The sequence below is a fragment of the Hibiscus syriacus genome, unplaced genomic scaffold, assembly GCF_006381635.1.
Source record: "Hibiscus syriacus cultivar Baekdansim isolate YM2019G1 unplaced genomic scaffold, ASM638163v2 tig00111693_pilon, whole genome shotgun sequence".
NCBI lineage: Eukaryota > Viridiplantae > Streptophyta > Magnoliopsida > Malvales > Malvaceae > Hibiscus > Hibiscus syriacus.
Genome location: NW_024063156.1, coordinates 554,237 through 574,050, shown reverse-complemented (window position 1 = coordinate 574,050; position 19,814 = coordinate 554,237). Strand labels below are relative to the sequence as shown.

The following is a 19,814-nucleotide window of genomic DNA, read 5'->3' as shown; positions in this document are numbered from 1 at the left end:
TAAAACATTTTTGTCAAAAATAATATTTATAGAAATTACACGTTCGGTATCCAAACTATTAAATTTGTTTCATTTTAGTCACCAATTATTTTTAAAAAAAAATTAATAGAGCTGCTTACGTAACATTTTTTATCTTTTCCAATGATAATGTAATATTATTTTTTATGTTGAATAAAAAAACATATAAGATTTCTTAAAAATTAAAACACATATCTAAAAAGGGGAAAACAAATAAAAATAATTAAACAAAGTAATGCTCATGACAATGACAACAATGTAGCATGCCCTTCTCACAGTAACAATGGCGGAACTGAACAGTACTCATAAAGATATACGAACCAAATAAACATTAACCCTTTCCGTACGACTCAGTAATCTTCAAACTTTGGATTACCTATTGGAAATAGGGTATGGACCGCTTGGAACTTCGTGAGCTTCAAATCCAAACTGTCTACGTGAAGAAGAAGTGGTGTGGGGTTTGGGAGTTTGCCTGACTTTCATGGTTGAAGAAGTGGATTTTGAGGACGATGGGTTTGTGGGGTTTATAGTAGGGTTAAGTATGAGCAGAAATAGGAAGAAAAGGGTGAGGGTGATGAGGAGAAAGTGGGTTTTTGCATGGGATTTTGATGGTGGTGCTGCCATGTACTCATCAAGTAAGAGCCCACCAGGGTTCAATATCCATGAACCAGCAAGGAGGATGGGAGAGAAACCCAGATCTACACAAATCACAGAAAGAAGCTTCTCCGAAAGTGAATGGAAAATCAAGTTTTTAAATTCTAGACGAATATGATAACATATTCAAGCTTCTTTGTTAAGAGATTAATTATATAGAGATTTCTGGATGATTATTTTTCAAGGTTGGAATTATCCACCCCAGCTTTAGATGAAAATTATTATAAACTCAAGTCCACCAATTACTTAAAAGTTAATTAATAGTGATTTGAGAGCTAAGGCCAATGATAAGAGCTTTTAAAGATATATATATATATATAATTGGAAAAAAAATGAGATTGTTAGATATCTTATAGTTGAGGTTTGATTATATTTGAAATTGAGAAGAATCATATCAAACAAGATGACGAAAATAGTGACGATGACGATCTTGTTGAAGAGAGATTAATACGAAAAAATCTCACTCAAAATACTATCACTGTCTTATGAAACTCATTCAAGAAGAACTTATCGGTGATAGTCTTTAAATTTTAATATTATATATCAGTAAATATCTCCTAAAATCTTAAAAGAGAGTGATGGCAAAGGTGTTCAAAGCAGTGCTTTGTCTGGAATAACAACCAAAGTATGATTAGTAATTTTGGGAATCCCTAAGAAAAAAAGTGAAAAAAGAGCAGACCAGCCATGGGAATTGGGAAAGCAAAGCAAAGGGCATTAAGCATTGATGATGCATCAAAATTACGTTGTTAATTTACTTTTTTTGTTTTCCCAATGGAATTGAAAGGAGAGAGTAGTAATTTTAGACACCAAAAACCGACTCACCATATATAATATATTTGCTTTTGGTTAAGAGTGTAGGTAGAAAAGAAAGGAACTATTTACGTCACCATAACCAAGGGGGATGCCATTGCCATGCAACAAGTCAATGACGTCCAGTTTGCTAGGTGCCAATTAATCAGGGATGATTTCAACGTCTTACAAGTAAATTATTAAATATAAAACTCGTTCTTTAGGTCTTAACATAAAGTTATGCGTAGATAAAGCAAGTAATATGACAGTTAGCAGCAGATCCAATGACATCTGTTGTGGCCAAAAATGTCAACAAATTGGGCTCACCTTATTCATTATCACTGCTATTATTTATCAGTGCATTAAGAGAGAATTTGAACAACATATGAAGGTCATTCAAGTATTAAATAATGGAGATCTGTAGCAACTTTTCGTGGCAATTATTGACCAAACTAATAACCAAGGAAAGAGAAGAAGAAGAAGAATACATCAAAAATGGGGTCAAGATGTGATTGAGCATTATTGACATATATTGAGGCAAAATTATCACCTTTATTTTATGTTTGATGCAGGCTTGAATTTTATGGCAATTAAAACAATCTGCACGTCCTACCTAAGAGTGTTAGCTTTTTAAGGGAAAAAACAAGGAGATTCCATCCACTTCTTGCAAGCAATCTCAGTCTCAAACAGCAATCCTGGCCAATTTCATATTAAGAAAAGGGTTTTCACCACAATTCCTCGTGAGAGAGTTTCAACACCCAGTCTTTTGTATTTCCAGAACTGTCTCTCTTAATCAGTTTGGACAGTGATGCTTCATCCACCACATTTAGGCAAAGCCCTTTTTCTGACCATTTTGTCAAACCTCAAACCATTGATAAGAAAACGTTGCATGGATAAGTGCGAATCTGCAACGAAGAGGAGAGAAAAACCCCAGAACAGAAGTGTGTTCCTCTTTCATAGAGCAAGTAGAACTCATCGCCCTAAGCTCACTAACCCTAGTTTTTCTCAGTAACAGATCATGAATTGATTTATGTATAATAACAAGTTTCCCAGCAATAGAGATTTATCATGTAAAGATAGTAGGGCAGAGAGAGAGAGAGATTATCTTCTGTAATGTACCTTTTAACTTTAGTCAATCATTTCAAAAGTAGAAGTCACTGTACCAGTCACTTTCACATGCCTGTGTTCCCACCAATTTTCCTTCAGAAACATAAAGAAAAATTCAACACACATGTAGAATCAGACTCAATCAATCAAGATTCAAGAAACAATAATGTGATTAAAGATGTTAATATAATTAAACTATATTTCTTTTCAACTTGTATCTTCACCAAAATCACTTATCAAAGTGGTTAACACATCCATAGGTTCTCAAACTCGGTCCGTTTATTTGGGGTAAAATATTTTACGGAAAACACTTTCTATGTTTTCCAGTGTTCGACTGTGTGAAAGAAAATGAGTCAATGTAAATTATTTTACGATCAAAGGAAAAAAAAAGGCGTGTTTTACGTTAAAATGACTTGCACTCTAATTTTCGGTAAGTCATTTTACAATTCTCTCTGTGCTTTCTTGCATTTAGAAAAACATCATCCTGCCCTATCTCTCTCCCCGCTAGTGGTCTCATCAAAATTTTCTTTGATCAGCGACACAACAGGTAAGATTTCACTCTTGATTCATTAGCTTTCTTTATTTTTTTTCTCTTTCGCACCAGTGGAATAAACCCCATTCACACCTCTCATTCATGACCTGAATTCAGTAGGAAGAAAAAAAGAGAAAGCTTTCATTTTTCTTCTTCATTTCTATAGATCAGAGGTAAGAAAAACTTGTAAATATTTCAATTTTTAACAAGAATCAGAGTAAGTTCTAATAATTTTTACTCGATCTTTTATTGGCTACTTTATTCATGTGAAACAAACATGAATCAAAGAAGAGAAGATGATTGAGATGGGATTTTTTAGATCTAATTCGATCGACGTTACATATATATATATATTGTTCAATTAACAACTTTGTCAAACAGAAAGTTTATTGAGATGCATGTAATTTTAACTTTATTATAATTTGGTTTAAAGAGTGTTAACGAATGAAATTGAACTTCATTTTATTGTTTTCAATTCTGTTGGTTTTGTTATGTTTATTAGTTTCATCGAAATTGTTATGAATATGTTAGATATTAAACAATTTACTTTCACAGTAATATAATCATACATATATTTACAGTACTTTGGAGAACTCCATTTGTAATCTGAATTACATAAGAGATTTTAAAGTGAAAGGAACCTAATGAAGTTAAAATAGTTCTATATACGAGAATGAACAGAATAACTTAAGGGAAAAAAACCATCTTGAGTATGAAACCGGATGTACATGGTAGCCATTGCACACTCATTATTTTGAGAAAAATATTAAATTTAATTTAATTTATTAATAAGAATATAAAAAATAAGAAAATTTGCATACCCATACATTTTTAGAATAGGGTATTAAAATTTTGAAACCCCATTTTTTAATTTTTAGATCCGTCACTAGTATGAAATGAAACTATAATTGTATAAGTTGTATATATATATAAGCATTTTCTTAAAGGAATATATTGTTATTGTTTTATCGAAAATAATTTTCGAAAAATTTGTCAAACGGAATTTTTTTTACAGAAAATCATCCAAACACCAAAAAATGATTTCTGAAAACTATTTTCCAAAAATCATTTTCCGGAATATGTTTTTATGTGAAACAAAGAGACCCTCAAATTCAAGCACAACTCACATAACATGCACACGGCAAGTCGGGGGTGGTTTCTACCCACAAGCCACGCGAACATAAGAAAAGGGCAAACTCCACAATAGATGGAAATGAAACCATCTGGTTAAAATCACACATCAATAGATGTGTTATTACCATAGAACTAAATCAGCTTCTCCAAATTTATTGACCAAAACATTTAGAGAAGCATCAGGATGCACCAATGCCAGAAAATTAACTTTCCAATTTAACAATGCACAGATCACATTCCTCTAGACTGCTACAACATGCAAAAATGAATATAAAAGAAATTTGTAATCAACAAAAAGATAAGGTATCATTTACATCTCATTTCCATTTGAGGGACTGCCTAATTCCTGTATAGATGAGTCCCAATGACCTCCCAATCAAGCAGACTAGAAAAAATGAGATGGCATTGCTAACTTTGTCGATGACTACTCTAACCATGGGCAGGCTAATGTCAGAGAACTCAAGGAACAGACTGAAATAGTACCTCCTGTAATAAGCATAGAGACTGTTCAGTTAAACCAATATCCAAGTTTATAAACATTATGAATCAAAAAATATATTAAACCTGTTCATGGTATTCGTTGGCTATAAATGAAAAAAATCTTTATGTGCATATTTAACCAATCATCACTACTATATTTACATATTAATTAAATATTCATGTAAAAAAATTGGAAAAACCGTAGTTTTTTTATCGTGCTTCTTCTTTCACTAAAATCCCTACCTTAACTTAAGAAAGAACTACTGTTTTGTGAATATTTGGTAAGAGTGGAATAGACCTCAGGTGTTGCAATTCCCTGATTTGTCAGTTTACAATTTTACAGGGAGTCACAAGGTTTCAATGTTAGCATAGATAGAACAGATCAAACTAAGGAAGCTATTGGTCTATTACAAGTACAAAACCTAACTCTGCTCCCCAGGAAGTTCAGACTTTTCTTTGGGCTAAGGCTTTAAAATAAAATCCATATATAGAAATACAGATGACCACGCCGATACCAAAGTAGCAAGATAAATTTCTATATTCATGACTCAATGACAGTATACTTTCATCAAGGCAACAGCCTTTTCCACCATCTAAAAACAATTGTTATTTCATGCCAACCTACTGCAGTTGTCCTTATCAATCACCATCATGAAACTTTCTCAAACAGAATTCCCTAAGGCCAAGTATTAATAATGAATAATGAAATCACCACTTCTGAAAAAAAAAAATTTATCCACACCATGAATCCACTCCACCAAAGCATGTTTGGTGTCACAGTTTCTATAATTTCACACACTATCTGAGATGATAAAGGCTCTTCAAGCATGAAACCAGTGCGGCAGAGCTAATTTTTAAGTGCTCTGGGACAATTATATAGGAGGGGCATATCCAAGCCACATAAATTGAAAAAGACAATAATATGAGTTACAAGTGCCATGACATATCTTTGTTTCCAAGTATCTAACCAATTTCAATGTTAATCCAAGATAATATAAATCCACTAAAATTCTGTTAATAACAGTGGATGCAAGCAACGAAAATTATTTATAGGTGAAAGGTTGTGGAAAACATACCACCCTGTCAGGGCTCTTAATTCCTTGGTGCGTTTTACAGACATTGAGAAATGACTTATCACAACATACTGCAATGAAGTAGGTGCACTTTCATATTTTCTTAACATAAGCTTCTTCCACCAACTATATGTTTCAGCAGAATCACTACTTTTTTCCTCAATGAGTTGGCTCTTAAGTGTGTAGAGGTCAAAGCGATCCTCATACATTGATACAATAGCCTCCAGATTTTGATACAACCACTGGTTTAAAGCTACCTGTTAATATGCACATGCTTTAAAATCCTGATGAAATATATCCATACCAAACATATCCGTACGATTTCACTCCATAACCATAGACATTAATGACATGCACTCAAATCACACGAAAGCTTAATGAAATTCTTAGTCTTTCAAATATGAGAAACAATTCCCTCCACACCACATCACTGATCTGAAATAAGAGCAGAAAATAAACACTATTGAAGTGTTCCAAATTTAGAAATATGCCATGCTAGCTTTATAATTAGAACATGATATACATATTCGTTGACAAAAAAAGAAACAGTTCTACAAACATGTATCTATGAGGAGCTTGAAATAACATGCAAAGGAGGTAAGAACAAGAAAGAAAAGATAAAAGGCCTTGATAATTTCTGCCATAAGCAATCACATAGGCCTGCTTAGTGCATGCACTAAATCAGCATACCTAATATGCTCAATCAGTCCATCCATCAAACCTCACAACAGAACCTCATTATTTTACTTGCACAAAAGCAGAAGTGGAAAACATGTTCATGAAAATAAGGAGTTGAAGGCCAACAGGTGCTACCACTAAACTCACTAAGAAAAACAACTGTACCTCATTACGTAACTTTTGGAGTGCACGAGTAGATAAGCTACAGATGGCTAAACCCAGATCATTCACTTCATCGGACAAATTGCCATCAACAGAAATAAGCTCCAAATAAGTGCTCGCTATCCCATCTGCTAAAGTAATCACCAGATCTTCCAATATGGAATCCCCATATAAAGTAAACAAGCTTTGGTCATAACAACATCCTTTCCTGCAAAATAGATAAATTAACAAATAAATTTCCCAACAAATATATTAGATATATTATGAGAATAGAATCAGATTTTAATAAAAGGAAAAACATATGTCGAAGCCTACATATATTGCACCCAAAAGAAAGTTATCCTTCGACATAACTTTTAGCAGAAAGCATTTATGATTACAACAACCATCAGACATAGATAACTTTTTGTTGCTGGCAGAATTATTTTGTCAACTGCCAAGTGGTGACGATACCTGACAATTATAGGTTCTTCAATAATCCTACTTCAGACAACCATCGGTGCAAGTTACCTCCACTCAGAACCTTATCTGGAAACAACTAATAGTACGTAAACCAAGTAAGACGAAATTAACAGCTGTATGATTAGGGTCTCTAGTCTGTACCATATCTGCCAGCCAATCTCACATTAGTCAACCAGTGGATGGGTCAAGGGAATATGGTCTACTTGTTAGCATCATATTTTATTAAGAGTTTAAATTTCTGAATTAGTCATGAAACAAAAGTAATCATTCTTTGGGAAAGAAAGATAAGAGTAAACTGGATATCAAAGGGTAAAACAACTACACGGTCAGTTCCCACAAAATATATGCATAATTTTCCAAGACAATTAAATATCTTCTACTTCACAAAGTCTATGAGTTTGGGGGACAAAAAACTTTGGAAAGTTCAAATGTCTTTGTGTTCCAGCTGTTTCTCTCAATACATGGCATAAAGGGAAATTAAGGCCACTTAGCTCGCATATCTTACAAACATCCAGGCTCATTTTCTCTGAACCAACTCAAAAGCCACTTGATTCATGAACTTTGAAAAAAACCACAGCTTAAAGAGATTCCTTGTTGATATGAGGTCTTAAACCAAAAGTGGGTGTCATGAAGCCAGCAGCAAGAGAATATTATACAACTTCAAGAATGATTTAAAAGGAAGTTGTGCACATACATCTGTTAGTACATATAAATCTTTCCATTACTCTCCATCAATAGATTAGCAGAATTGATGTCTAGAAATATTTCTAAAATTTGTTTCTAAAGAGAAAGAAACACAAGATAATGAATGCAACAAGTGATAAGATTAGTGGCTTTGAAATTTTATAAAGTACACTAAAAGCAACTGTTAGAAATTCATATTATAAAAAGTTCGAGTAATCTATAAAGATATAAAACATATAGAGAGAATAATCTTAGATCATACTGTAATGAACACAATAAGACAGAGACGGTGGCAATTCATTTTACCTTAGAGAACCAAATCTAAGAAAGTACAACAATTCTGCATACAGATTTTTCTTCCCCGACTTTGCAATATTTTGTAAAACTGTGTTGTCTCCATTTAACTTCTCAGTAATCAGAGAAACAAGTTCCTGCCAGAAGAGGGAAAGAAAAGGATACTTCATTCAAACAAGCTAAAAACAAAGAAACCATACAGTTATCATAAGATTTTTGAAGTACCATATTATTGGTTTCAAGCCCAAGTTCCTTTTTTATCCAAGCAAAGGATATGGGCTTACAGGAATTTTGAATCATTCTGGAAAAGGCTATCAACCAATCATCCATATTTACGGTATCAGAAGTCCCAGCATTCTTTTTCACCTGAAGAAAGGCATGAAACATTTCTATTTGATATGATAAAAAAATATTATTGAAGTTCCACACTTCATGGGTTTCCTTATTGTGAACCCAGAATATGATCAAAGAGATGATCCTTTATTAACATATGTTGGCATCTTTGAATTTGGAAACTTAACTTTTCAGATCAACACTAATTCATTTCTCACACAGACATGAACCTACTTCATGGTCTGTGGATTCAATAAACGACCAAATAACACATTCATTATCACTTTCTCAGGGATCTAAATATAGGAGCTTGTATATTCTCAAGGTTACACATTTGTTTTTCATAAATTAAAACTCAGAAAAAGAGAGGTGTCATCAGTTTTTGGTAGTATTTTGTCCCATGCATTATTTTCCATTTAACAGGTCCCCTACCCACAGCGGTATATGAATGATGCAAAGCAAGAATGATTTCACAGATTTCAACTTAAGCGTGCAATTTCTTTGGACAGAATGAACTTACATGAACTAAATTCAGCATAAGGAAATAATCAAAACAACTACAAAGGAACCGATATACAGTACCTACCTCTTCCTCAAGTTGCTGAAGAGAAGTCCAAAGCAATCTTATCTTCGAACCTTCAGATAAAGCATATAAGCTTAAGGGTCGCTTTGCACATTGTTTCTCGTCAAGGACGGCATTTTTGAAACTATTCTCATGTTCAATAATGTCTAGAGAATCCAAAAGTTTTCCTCTTACAATATCCCAGGCAGGCCTCAAATTTTCTTGGTTACTGTTTGTCTTGGAACTGCATTTATAAAGTAAATATCCCTGGTAAATGAGAGAAACAAGGTAACACATTCCAAAGCATTGAAATTAAGTGCTAAATAAAAAAGAAATACAGGCAGCCCTGACAAGTGTTACTATTTCGTGAACCATACGTAAGGAAAAGATTCATAGGAATAATAATATTTGACGCGCTTACCCTTACCTACCAGAAGAGGTTGAACCATGGGGAAAGGCATCACTGTCAGCTATGTTCTTTTGATATGTGGAACCGGACTTTTGAACAGGAATTACTCCAGCCATATATGTAAGAAGTATACCAGTCATCAGCAGTAATTGATCACCAACAGTTACCAATTCAGAGGCTGTTATACCATCAAAGTCCACTAAAGACCACAAGCAAGTAGATCTCACGGGAGTTTCCACGAAGCAGGGACTCACTTTCAAATTTGGTAAAAATGGATTATAAACCTTCCTTTTTCTCCAGTTTGAAAGCCATAACACTTTACAACTCCCATGGTAAAACCTGCTACAAATAAAGCAAAAAATATGAGGTTATTATCCCAATAATTTTCGCAATTTCTACAGACTACAGCAAACATAAAATTATACACGGAATGTTACACACATTTGCAGCTGAAAACTTAGGATTGTTCGTACAGGTGTGTTAGCTAAAAAGATGCAATTATATGACCTACCAGTTTGACGACGGAGACTCTTTCCAAATTCGGAAACACCACGAATCTTTAAAAACAAATAAGAAATCACATGATAATGAAGGAAAAAGAAGCTCACTACAATGCGAAACCCCAATAGTTGTTCAAGAAAAACATGAAACCCCCCAAGATATCATAAGATTGAGTTGACTAACCTCGGCGGCGTCCTGAAATTGGAATTCCGATTCAAAAATCCTCTCTGCATGAGAAAACTTGGGTGCAAATGTAGCTTGAAGCATGACGACGAAGCCACGTATTCCGTCATTTGATTCAAAGAAAAAACCGATGTTCCCACCGATGCAATCGACACCTTTCCTCTAGCATTTACCGGAGAAATCCTGCACACGCAAAGGGATGATCTTACAAGGGCATTGAAGTGAGAGCAATGAGGCGGTTAGGGTTAGGGAGTTGAAACAAAATAAGAAGTGGGTGAGGATGTTTTGGCTCGTGTATTTTGATTGGAGAAAGGGGAAACGAAGGAGGGGGTTTTGAAAGAACGAGGGAAAAACAAAAACAAAATATAATGATAGAAAGATTGGAAATGTGCGAACCTTGTTGTTTCCGTCTCACTCCTCCCATCTTTACTTCATTTTGCCTACTTATGTCAACTTATACATGGACTTGATTTGCCATTAACATGTTGTATGCTTTAGAAGCCCAATAAAAGCCCAGGTGCAGGAAAACAATTCAATCAGATCAGTTTAAATTTTTCAAATTTAATGTCCATCAAGTCTTATATATATGAGCTTAAAGTATTTTCATTGAATAATCCATGTAATAATTTTATTTGTGAAATTTATATGGGATTTTGGGAAAGAGCTTAAAGTGTGCATATTTGTTTATTAATGAACTATTTTGAGTGTTTTTTCTTTTCAATTTAGTGATATTTTTGTTATTTTTTTCGGAAAGTTTTTATATATATAAAAAATCAGTTAATTTTATTGAAATGATAAATATTATAATGAATATTTACAATCATAATCATACTAACGCATAATTTAAAATTTTCCCTATAACCATTGATACAAAAAGTTAACCACGTAAGATCATACAAGAAGAATATTAAAAACCTAACAACAAATTCGAACAAAAGAAAATATGAATATATTTGATTGCATTGGAAAACGAATTAAAAAATGGGGTTAAGTTATTGAATACTAATGAAAAATAGTAATCAGAGTTGAACAATGTGAAAACTATCCACTAGCGAAAATCGCGTATCTAAATCCAATTCGAATGTCCAAAGTAGGAAAGATTGACATGATAACAAATAAGTATGATATGATAAGTATGATAACAAATTGACATGATAACATTAATGACCAAATCAAAAATATTTGTCTAGTTATCTAAATAGAAATACATTAATAGTTGGATAACTAGTAGGTTAGTTTACCCTAATGAAAAACAAATATAGAAAAGGGTAAACCTAGTATTAGTCCCCCTAATATTCTTACGATTAGTTTTTGCCACTCAACTATTTCTTTTTTCAAAATTATACTTGAAGTTATATTTTGGATCTTGTTTCGGTCAACCTGACCCGACCCGACACTAAAAATATATACCCTCCACCAGACTCGAAACCAACCTGATTTTTGTGATAAAATCCGAACCCGATCCGACCCTACCCGAAATAATAAAAAATTATTTTATTCAATAAAAATAGTGATTTAATTGGAAAAAAATAATATATAGAGGGGTAATATTATAATTATCCCTAAATATAATGTAAAATTATATATTTTCTGGGTCTGGTATTTTTCACCTTGAACCCGATCTGACCCGAACATCACCTTTAAAAAGATCAACCCGACTGGACCCAAACCCAATTTTAAAAAAAACCTACGCAATCAGTCAGGTCGGATCGGGTCGAGTCGAGACCCGACGGTACGAGTCTCATGCCCATTATTACACTCCCCTTTACCACTAAGGCCCTCAATGGGTTTCATATTGTACAATTTACTACTATAGCAAATGATTAACGTCTTTGGTCTGCATGCCTAATTACTGTAGAAGAATAGACATGTTTGCTTATTTATTGAAAGAGTGAAATCTCAGCTGATCATTTCAAAGGTGCATTTGGTGCTTGCTTGATATTTACTGTTTCTTCACATCCTGTGCTGCTGCATCTGTTGTGAAATAAGGTTACATCGGTTCTTTCTTGGGTTAACATCATTACACTTTGCAGCTTACTGTGTGGTTGCCGTTGAATCTGTTGGGCGGCAAGTGCCGATTGCCTTTGTTGAGAGAATTAAGGAGGATTTTACCAAGAGGTATGGAGGAGGAAAAGCTGCGGCTGCTCCTGCAAACAGCCTGAGCAAGTAGTTTGGGTATTTTTTTTCTTTTACCATTAAATAGAATGTCTTTATTGTTGTTAAGTACATTAATGCCATGTTTTTAGTACTGTTGATATAGGCCAAAACTGAAGGAGCATATGCAGTACTGCATTGATCATCCAGAGGAGATTAGTAAGACTGCCAAAGTGAAAGCTTAAGTTTCAGAAGTCAAAGGAGTTATGGAAACATTGAAAAGTAATCCTTGTTATCTTTTTCCATATGTGCATATAGCATGGAGTGCAATGTGAGGGTTTTAGGTGGGAAGGAGTCCAGCTTTTCAAATTTAGCGTTGCCATCCTTTTCTGTGTTTTTCATTCATAAACTAATTTTTCAGGGTCTGGACCGTGGTGAGAAAATTGAGCTTTTGGTGGGTAAAACTGAAAACCTTCGCTCTCAGGTCAGCAAGTGTATATCATATTGATCTACTTTTAAAATATGGGCAATGTGCTTCAGTATTGCACCACAGGTAGATCATAATCAGGCATTATTTGAGCTTGTTAGGGAACTGGTTGGTAAAATAATGCTAACCTCGGACAGGACCTGCATATATGTTACAATTTTGTTCAGCATAGTTGGCATCACAAGTTAGCTCCAATGTTTTCTAAAGCTGCACTTCAACTTGAAAACCTTAAACATAATTTTCCTACTGTTGGTTCAAAATTGCAGGGAGTGTATTTTGGATTTTTACTAGTTTACATATCATATAAAGTGGGTACTTCTTGTTTGGATGTTTTATAGGCACAAGATTTCAGGCAGCAGGGAACCTAGATGAGGAGAAAGATGTGGTTACAGAACATGAAATTAAAGCTGATAGTTCTGGGAATTCTGATCGCCTTGATTCTTATGTGCTGTCCGTTTGTCATGGCTTCAAATGTTAATGATTGCTTGATGATTCATGGACCGATTGGTAGCTGTCACAAGTAACGTCGATACTCTAGTTATAGTTATAGTTTCCCTTAATTGCATGCCCTTTTTCTGCTGTAGCTACATAGGGAGACCGTGTGCATATTTGTGTAGGTTCTTTGATAGCTCCAAGTATATTGATGTGTGGAAATTCGAACCAGGGAAATTGAGTTTCGAAAACTATAAATATATAGATATCAAGTAAAGTACTTTCAGATGATCTTATTTGGGACATTAAGTGGTTTTAGAATCTTAATGGCTAAATGGTTTGCTGTGTGTTACGTTTGTGCTATAGATTAACATGTTCCCCTTTTGATTTTTGTGCTTTAGAACTTCCCATATGTAGAGTTTAATTAGAAGGCACTCAATTAGGTTCTGGAAACAACTATCATGAACTTGACAAAAACACTTGTTTTGTTGAATTTTAACTAATGGTTCTATCTATCTATTGACCTAGAATCTCTAGTAAATCGATGAACAATTACGAAACAATTTGATCGAATAACTAGATAACTGGATTATTATAGCACAATTATGTTGATACAAAAATGTAACACAACTTCCACACTATTTACAGCATACTCATCCCTACATGTATATAAACGAGACTGACACCAATACAATTGTATACAGCAAAACCCCAATAACTTTTTTTTAATGCAAATCTTATTATTTTTCAAATTAACAAGCCAATTGATCTCTAAATGAGGAGATCTCTTCAAAAATGGGCAGCCTCTTTGATCTAACCGGGGCCCATTCGTTCATCAACTGCTCAATTCCATTGAAGAAATCATGATCATCAAGTCCCATAATATCAGATAATTCCAAAGGTGGCTGAACGGCTTTAACTTCCATTAACAACTCCATAGCTCTATTCCTGGCTTTAATGTCATCCGAACCCGGAATTTTACCTTGCAATACATCTCCAAGGACTGAATCCGCATCATCAAACCTGCCTTGCTTGATAAGGCAAAGACCCAAGTTGCAGGCCTTGTTGGCATCCGGATCGATCATCTGAGCCTTTCTGTAAACCACCTCTGCGGTCATGTAGTTTGGTTTCTGCATGTAAGCCCACCCCAAATTTCCCTGCCATGCAAATGTGGAGTCATTATTCACCAAAACCACAGTACTAATAATTGCCAATGACCTATATTGTCAAGCAAAAATGAAAATGATACCAGTAATCTTGAGGTTTCTTGCTTAACGGAGACTTGAAACTTCTTCCCATGGGAACGAGCAGTCTTGGTCGGTTTTCCATTGAAGATCTCTCCCTGGTATATTAATCTTAGCTTTCGTTTTATTAAGTCGATCTGCTCGTCTACTTTTCCACATTTCTGCAATTTCAATTATGGGAAACCAGTTAAAATGTAGTTGCAGGGCAAACCATGCATTGAGAATTCATGGAATCATACCTTGTACAAGTCAATGAGAACATTGTCAAGTGACTCCTGTGCTTGTTTAGAGCAACGTGACCTGAAAGACTTGATAGCCTCAATGGCTTCTTCACTTCTGTTGAGTTGCTTCATCACCACGGCCATGTCTTTTAGTGCACTGTCTAATCTGTCACCCGCATTTATCGCTTTCCAAAATAAGACTATTGCTGCTTCTGGATTCTTTTCTACTAGCTGCCAGAGTCAACCCAAAATTTTGAATTATGAACTTCCAACCTCTCGAGATATATACAACAGAAAAACAATGTTATAAAAACCGGACCAGTGTTCTTATCCAGTTCGATGAGATTAGTCTCTACTTAGACCGTTAAATAAATAGACGAGAAGAAAAACCTGGATCAATGGTCGAATCATATCAAAACAAGAACTAGGAAATGGTGACTAATTAGTTTCAATGCACGACGTTTTTCATGCTTTGATAGCTGATCATGTCATTAGTCCCACTGTTAGTGATTTTTTTTATCAAGTAATTAATTAACTGATGTTTTTGGCTCAGCATTAGATTTGTAGATCTGCAGCCAGTGTAGAGATCTTGAAGAAAAACGAAAACAAGGAAGAGAAACAAAGTCAACTGCTCATCGAGTTGATGCTATTAACTTGTTGATTATAGAAGGAAAATTCTGGTGATCGCCTGTGCATGCACGGAACTAGAATGCAGATGTTTGTTTCATTGGATTTCTGGGTTTTGCCATCAATCTTCCTATTATAATAGACTTTCCTAACCATATTTTTTTCCCGGAAAAGTAGAAGGAAAATAATCAAGGCAGGTAGGTTTAGTACGACTTGTTTCCTTCAACAACTAATTGATTCATGTTTGTTTATGCAGAAAAGAAAGAAAAAAAGGTAGTAACAGAGCAGAAGAAGCAAGAGAGTTAATCAAAGAAAGCTAAGAAAGTGGAGAGAGAGACCTGAGCATGTTTAGCTTTAACATAAGGAGAATCTCCCTGAGGGACTTTATGAAGAACATGATAAAGATCATCTCTGTTTGAGCTGGAGCTGCTCTTCTTCATCATTTTGATTCTCAATTATTATCAGTTCATCCCCTTTGGTATCTTTTCTCTTATACATGATGCAATGAAGACTTTCAAAACAAGAAATTGAAATCCAAAAGATCTCATGTATCCAGACGCCTTTGCGTCTTTGTTCTCAGTTCATCCACACGCATACTGACTGCCACATCTTCCCTTTGCTTCTTCACGGGGGCCGCCCATTTAACTATTATATATAAATCAATGGTAAACTACACGTTTAGTACTTAATTATGATTTTTGTTCCATTTTTATCATCCGTTTATTATTATTTTTCAAAAATATGTGTAGTTATTAGAACTCAGAACCTTAAAAGAGAACAATACTACTTTAACCAAACGAGTTTAGTCAATGAATTCTTCCTTCTTTTCTAAAACATACAATCACATAACAAAGATATATCGGTATAACATAATCAATATCAAAGCAAAAAAAAAATTATCATGCATAACCTCAAACTTAATTTAGGATTAGATGCTATATTAAATTACAAGCTTGAAGAATCTAAATTTGATTCTCATACACATTAAGGTGGCGTTTGGTTGGTTGGAATCCCTTGAAATTGGAGGGAATCACTTGAAATTAGAGGGAATTGGAATCCAATTCCACCACTTTCCCATTTTGGTTCAAATTTTTCAAAGGAATTGGAATCCCTCATGGCTTCAACTTTCCATCAAATGAGTGAAAGTGAGTTACATCCAAGAATTGATGGAATTCAATTCCCTTGTTGGAAGGAATTGAAATTTAACCATACTACATTCATCAATCTTTTGGTAACTTATTCATATATTGAATAAAAATATTTTTTTATTATTTCAGGTCGGGTCGAGTTCGGGTTTATGGTGAAAAATACCCGACCCGAAAATATATATAATTTTACCTTATATATTTAGGAATAATTACAATAATACTCCTCTATATATATATTTTTCAATTAAGTCACTGTTTTTATTGAATAAAAATAATTTTTTTATTATTTCGGGTCGGGTCGGGTCGGATTTCTAATTCATATATTCGGGTTGGGTTTTTTAAGTGTGATATTCGGGTGGAGTCGGGTCGAGGTTTTTTAAGTGTGATATTCGGGTCGAGTTCGGGTTTAGGGTAAAAAATCAGACCGACCCCAACAAAAATATAATTTTTACCTTATATATTTAGGAATAATTACAATAATACCCCTCTATATATAATTTTTTTTCAATTAAGTCAATGTTTTTATTGAATAAAAATAATTTTTTTATTATTTTGTGTCATTTCGGGTCGGGTTTCTAATTCATATATTAAATAAAAATAGTTTTTAGTATATTTTTTTTGTAACTAATTAACATACTCCAATTGGAATGTATCGAAATATTGATCTATCTTTTGGTAACTTATTAACATATTTTGATTGCGATGATTTTAACTTATGATGTTTATTAGCATGATTTTTATAATTTATTGAAATTAATAATCAATCAATAAAATGAAAAATTAATATTTTTTATTTTTTTATAATATATTACAACATGTAAGTTGTAAAACAAACTAAAATAAAGCAAAAAAACAAGAAGGGCAATTCTGTCATTTTACATTACTGAAATCAAATTTATCTGACATGTATGCGAACCAAACAGAATATGTAATTGGATTCCAATTCATTTTTGCCAACCAAACAGAATATGAAATTGGATTCCAATTTCTGACATATTCTAATTTCATTCACAGATTCTAATTCCCTCATAAACATTCCAGCGAACCAAACGCCACCTTAAGAATTTAGATAGTGAATTTCTCTCACTTGTTCGTGAAAGCCTTTATCAATGGTAAAGAGAGTTTTTGGAGAAGATAAGGAAATGGCTCTCCTACACTTCTTCACTCTGGTTTCCAAGCTAAAATTAAGGAAAATTGTGTTTTATAATTTGGTCATTAAACTTTTAATTTCACGTGTTAATTTTTAAATTTAATCCCAAATCAAATAATCTTATAATTCAAGTAACTTAATCAGATCAAACAAATTCTAAAATAATTACAATAATTATTTTAATCCTCAAAACAATATTTTGATCTGATAGTTAAAAAATCATAATTTAAGGAATCGAGAATGTTACAAAATCTTCTCCATCTTATTTGTATTTAATTTTCCCTTCGCAAAAAAAAAAAAAAAAAAATATGAGGAGTTATTTCCCAGTTTGTTCCCAAGTACTAATCATCCTTCACCACAAAAGATTTCAATTCAGAGAAAAACTTGGGGATATATGAATAATATAAGCAGAATCCTTTGAATCTGCGTTGCTTGAAACAATAATATAATGGACAATGGATGAGGCCATATTTTCTGACTTTGTTCATTACTGCCGTTTTGTTTTGTTTTCTTTGGGTGCAGCATTTTTGTTTGTATTGACTGAAGACAAGTATCTACATCACCAATGAACCTCCTGCAAAAATATATTATTATGCCAATTCGGTTAGCTTCTTAGTTGGATGTTTGCTGATGAAATCTTGCAATTGTTAAAAACAAAGAAAACTTCTAGGATGATATGCATGGACGGAGCCAGGATCCCAACTCGAGAGGGGTAAAATATAACTTTCTTAGAAACTAGAGGATAATTTATAATTATCCCATATATATATATGGTATCAAGAGGTTTTATTGCCTTCAAGGCTAAAAGCTAAATACACTTTAACCACAACTTTCATGGTAACCTTTTTTACAGGTAACAGCTATGACTTGGGCAAGGAGATGAGAGAGTTCCAAGGAATAAAGAAATCATATATAAACATGATTAGGGTAAAACTTCCATTATAGCTAGAGGTGTTCATTTTTCGATTTTAACCGAATTAATCGATCGAACCGAATTAGTTCGGTTAATTCGGTCGACCACCTAATTAGTTCGGTCGACCACCTATTTAGTTCGGTCGGAGAATGGTTAATAAATTTTTTAGAATTCGGTTCGAAATCGGTTAATTAACCAAAATTTAAATTTAAATATATTATATATAATATATGGGTTCAGCCCAAACCATTTAAAACCCAATTAATAATTTAAGATCTAATAACTTTTAAATCTAAATCATTATTAATTAATTAAGAAATTACATATAAAATTTTTATTTTATAATTATATATTATTTAAATTAATTGTAAAAAAAATTGAATTAAAAAATATTCAATTTTTATATAAATTATGAAACTTTAAAAAAAAAATCGGTTAATTCGAAAATTAACCGAAATTTATTCGGTTCGGTTAACGATTAAAAAAAGTTCAGTTAATTCGATTAATGGTAATTCGAGTCGACCACCGTTTTAACCGAATGAACGCCCTAATTACAGCACAAATCATAAACCCATCATCCTCATGGCCTTGGCTAAAAAAGATTTCTCTCATTCATATAATGCAGACACAAGCACAATACCACTGCTTAATAATGCTGCTGCAGATTTTAACCCACAATCTCATACGCTCCTACTTCCATAATCTCCCACTGGCCAAGGCAAGCATCTAAAAGTTAATGGGGAAAAAACCAACACAAGCTCCATGCGTCCTTGATTAAGCTTTAGTAGCCACCGCCCCTTGAGCGACCACCACCCATCCTTCCACGTCCACGGCTATTGCCTCTACCACCACCACCTCTACATCTTTCATAGCCACCACCTGTTGGAATAAAAACAGCCAAACAAATATTGACAAGTCAGGCAATTAGAGACTCGTTGTAATGGATTCTATTCTGGAATTTGAACTTACATCAGTAAGATTTTAGCTACTTTAATAGATGTATAACTGGCATGGCTCATAACTAGCTTATAAGAAACAAAAGCTGCCGGTCCAAATTAAAACATTATTATTGGTATGATCGTTGTGTTTCCGTTGAACTCTACTTCATCACAACTAGAATTTTAAACTAGACAATTTTTTGTTCGAGCTACTCTCAAAACTATTCTATACATTCTTTGTATTGTACATCAGTAAGATTTTAGCTACTTTAATAGATGTATAACTGGCATGGCTCAAACTAGCTTATAAGAAACAAAAGCTGCGGTCCAAATTAAAACATTATTATTGGTATGATCGTTGTGTTTCCGTTGAACTCTACTTCATCACAACTAGAATTTTAAACTAGACAATTTTTTGTTCGAGCTACTCTCAAAACTATTCTATACATTCTTTGTATTGTCAAGATTGGCTTAGGTGTCGATTGATAAGTACCGATGAGGAGCG

The 19,814-nt window shown here is 33.6% G+C and overlaps 2 protein-coding genes and 2 long non-coding RNA genes across 4 annotated transcripts; 2 read left to right on the top strand and 2 right to left on the bottom strand.

The window, feature by feature from the left end:
• Positions 1–8,962, top strand: LOC120167718. The gene is made up of 3 exons (XR_005520068.1): positions 1–12; positions 4,920–4,929; positions 8,839–8,962. It is a non-coding gene; the product is annotated as an uncharacterized LOC120167718 (long non-coding RNA).
• Positions 4,369–10,424, bottom strand: LOC120167701. Its single transcript, XM_039176638.1, has 8 exons — positions 10,056–10,424; positions 9,390–9,713; positions 8,987–9,206; positions 8,293–8,433; positions 8,080–8,204; positions 6,631–6,835; positions 5,791–6,044; positions 4,369–4,720 (listed from the first exon to the last, which is right to left on the bottom strand). Exons 1-8 carry the CDS (start codon positions 10,163–10,165, stop codon positions 4,552–4,554), a joined length of 1,548 nt encoding a protein of 515 aa, XP_039032569.1. The 5' UTR covers positions 10,166–10,424; the 3' UTR covers positions 4,369–4,551.
• Positions 10,425–12,400: 1,976 nt separating this feature from the next.
• Positions 12,401–13,108, top strand: LOC120167717. Its single transcript, XR_005520067.1, has 3 exons — positions 12,401–12,431; positions 12,571–12,633; positions 12,975–13,108. It is a non-coding gene; the product is annotated as an uncharacterized LOC120167717 (long non-coding RNA).
• A 604-nt stretch (positions 13,109–13,712) lies between these two features.
• LOC120167709 (protein SULFUR DEFICIENCY-INDUCED 1-like) lies at positions 13,713–15,653 on the bottom strand. Its single transcript, XM_039176643.1, has 4 exons — positions 15,499–15,653; positions 14,552–14,764; positions 14,318–14,473; positions 13,713–14,225 (listed from the first exon to the last, which is right to left on the bottom strand). The coding sequence occupies exons 1-4, from the start codon at positions 15,601–15,603 to the stop codon at positions 13,821–13,823; spliced, it is 879 nt and encodes a 292-aa protein (XP_039032574.1). The 5' UTR covers positions 15,604–15,653; the 3' UTR covers positions 13,713–13,820.
• Positions 15,654–19,814: the final 4,161 nt, after the last annotated feature.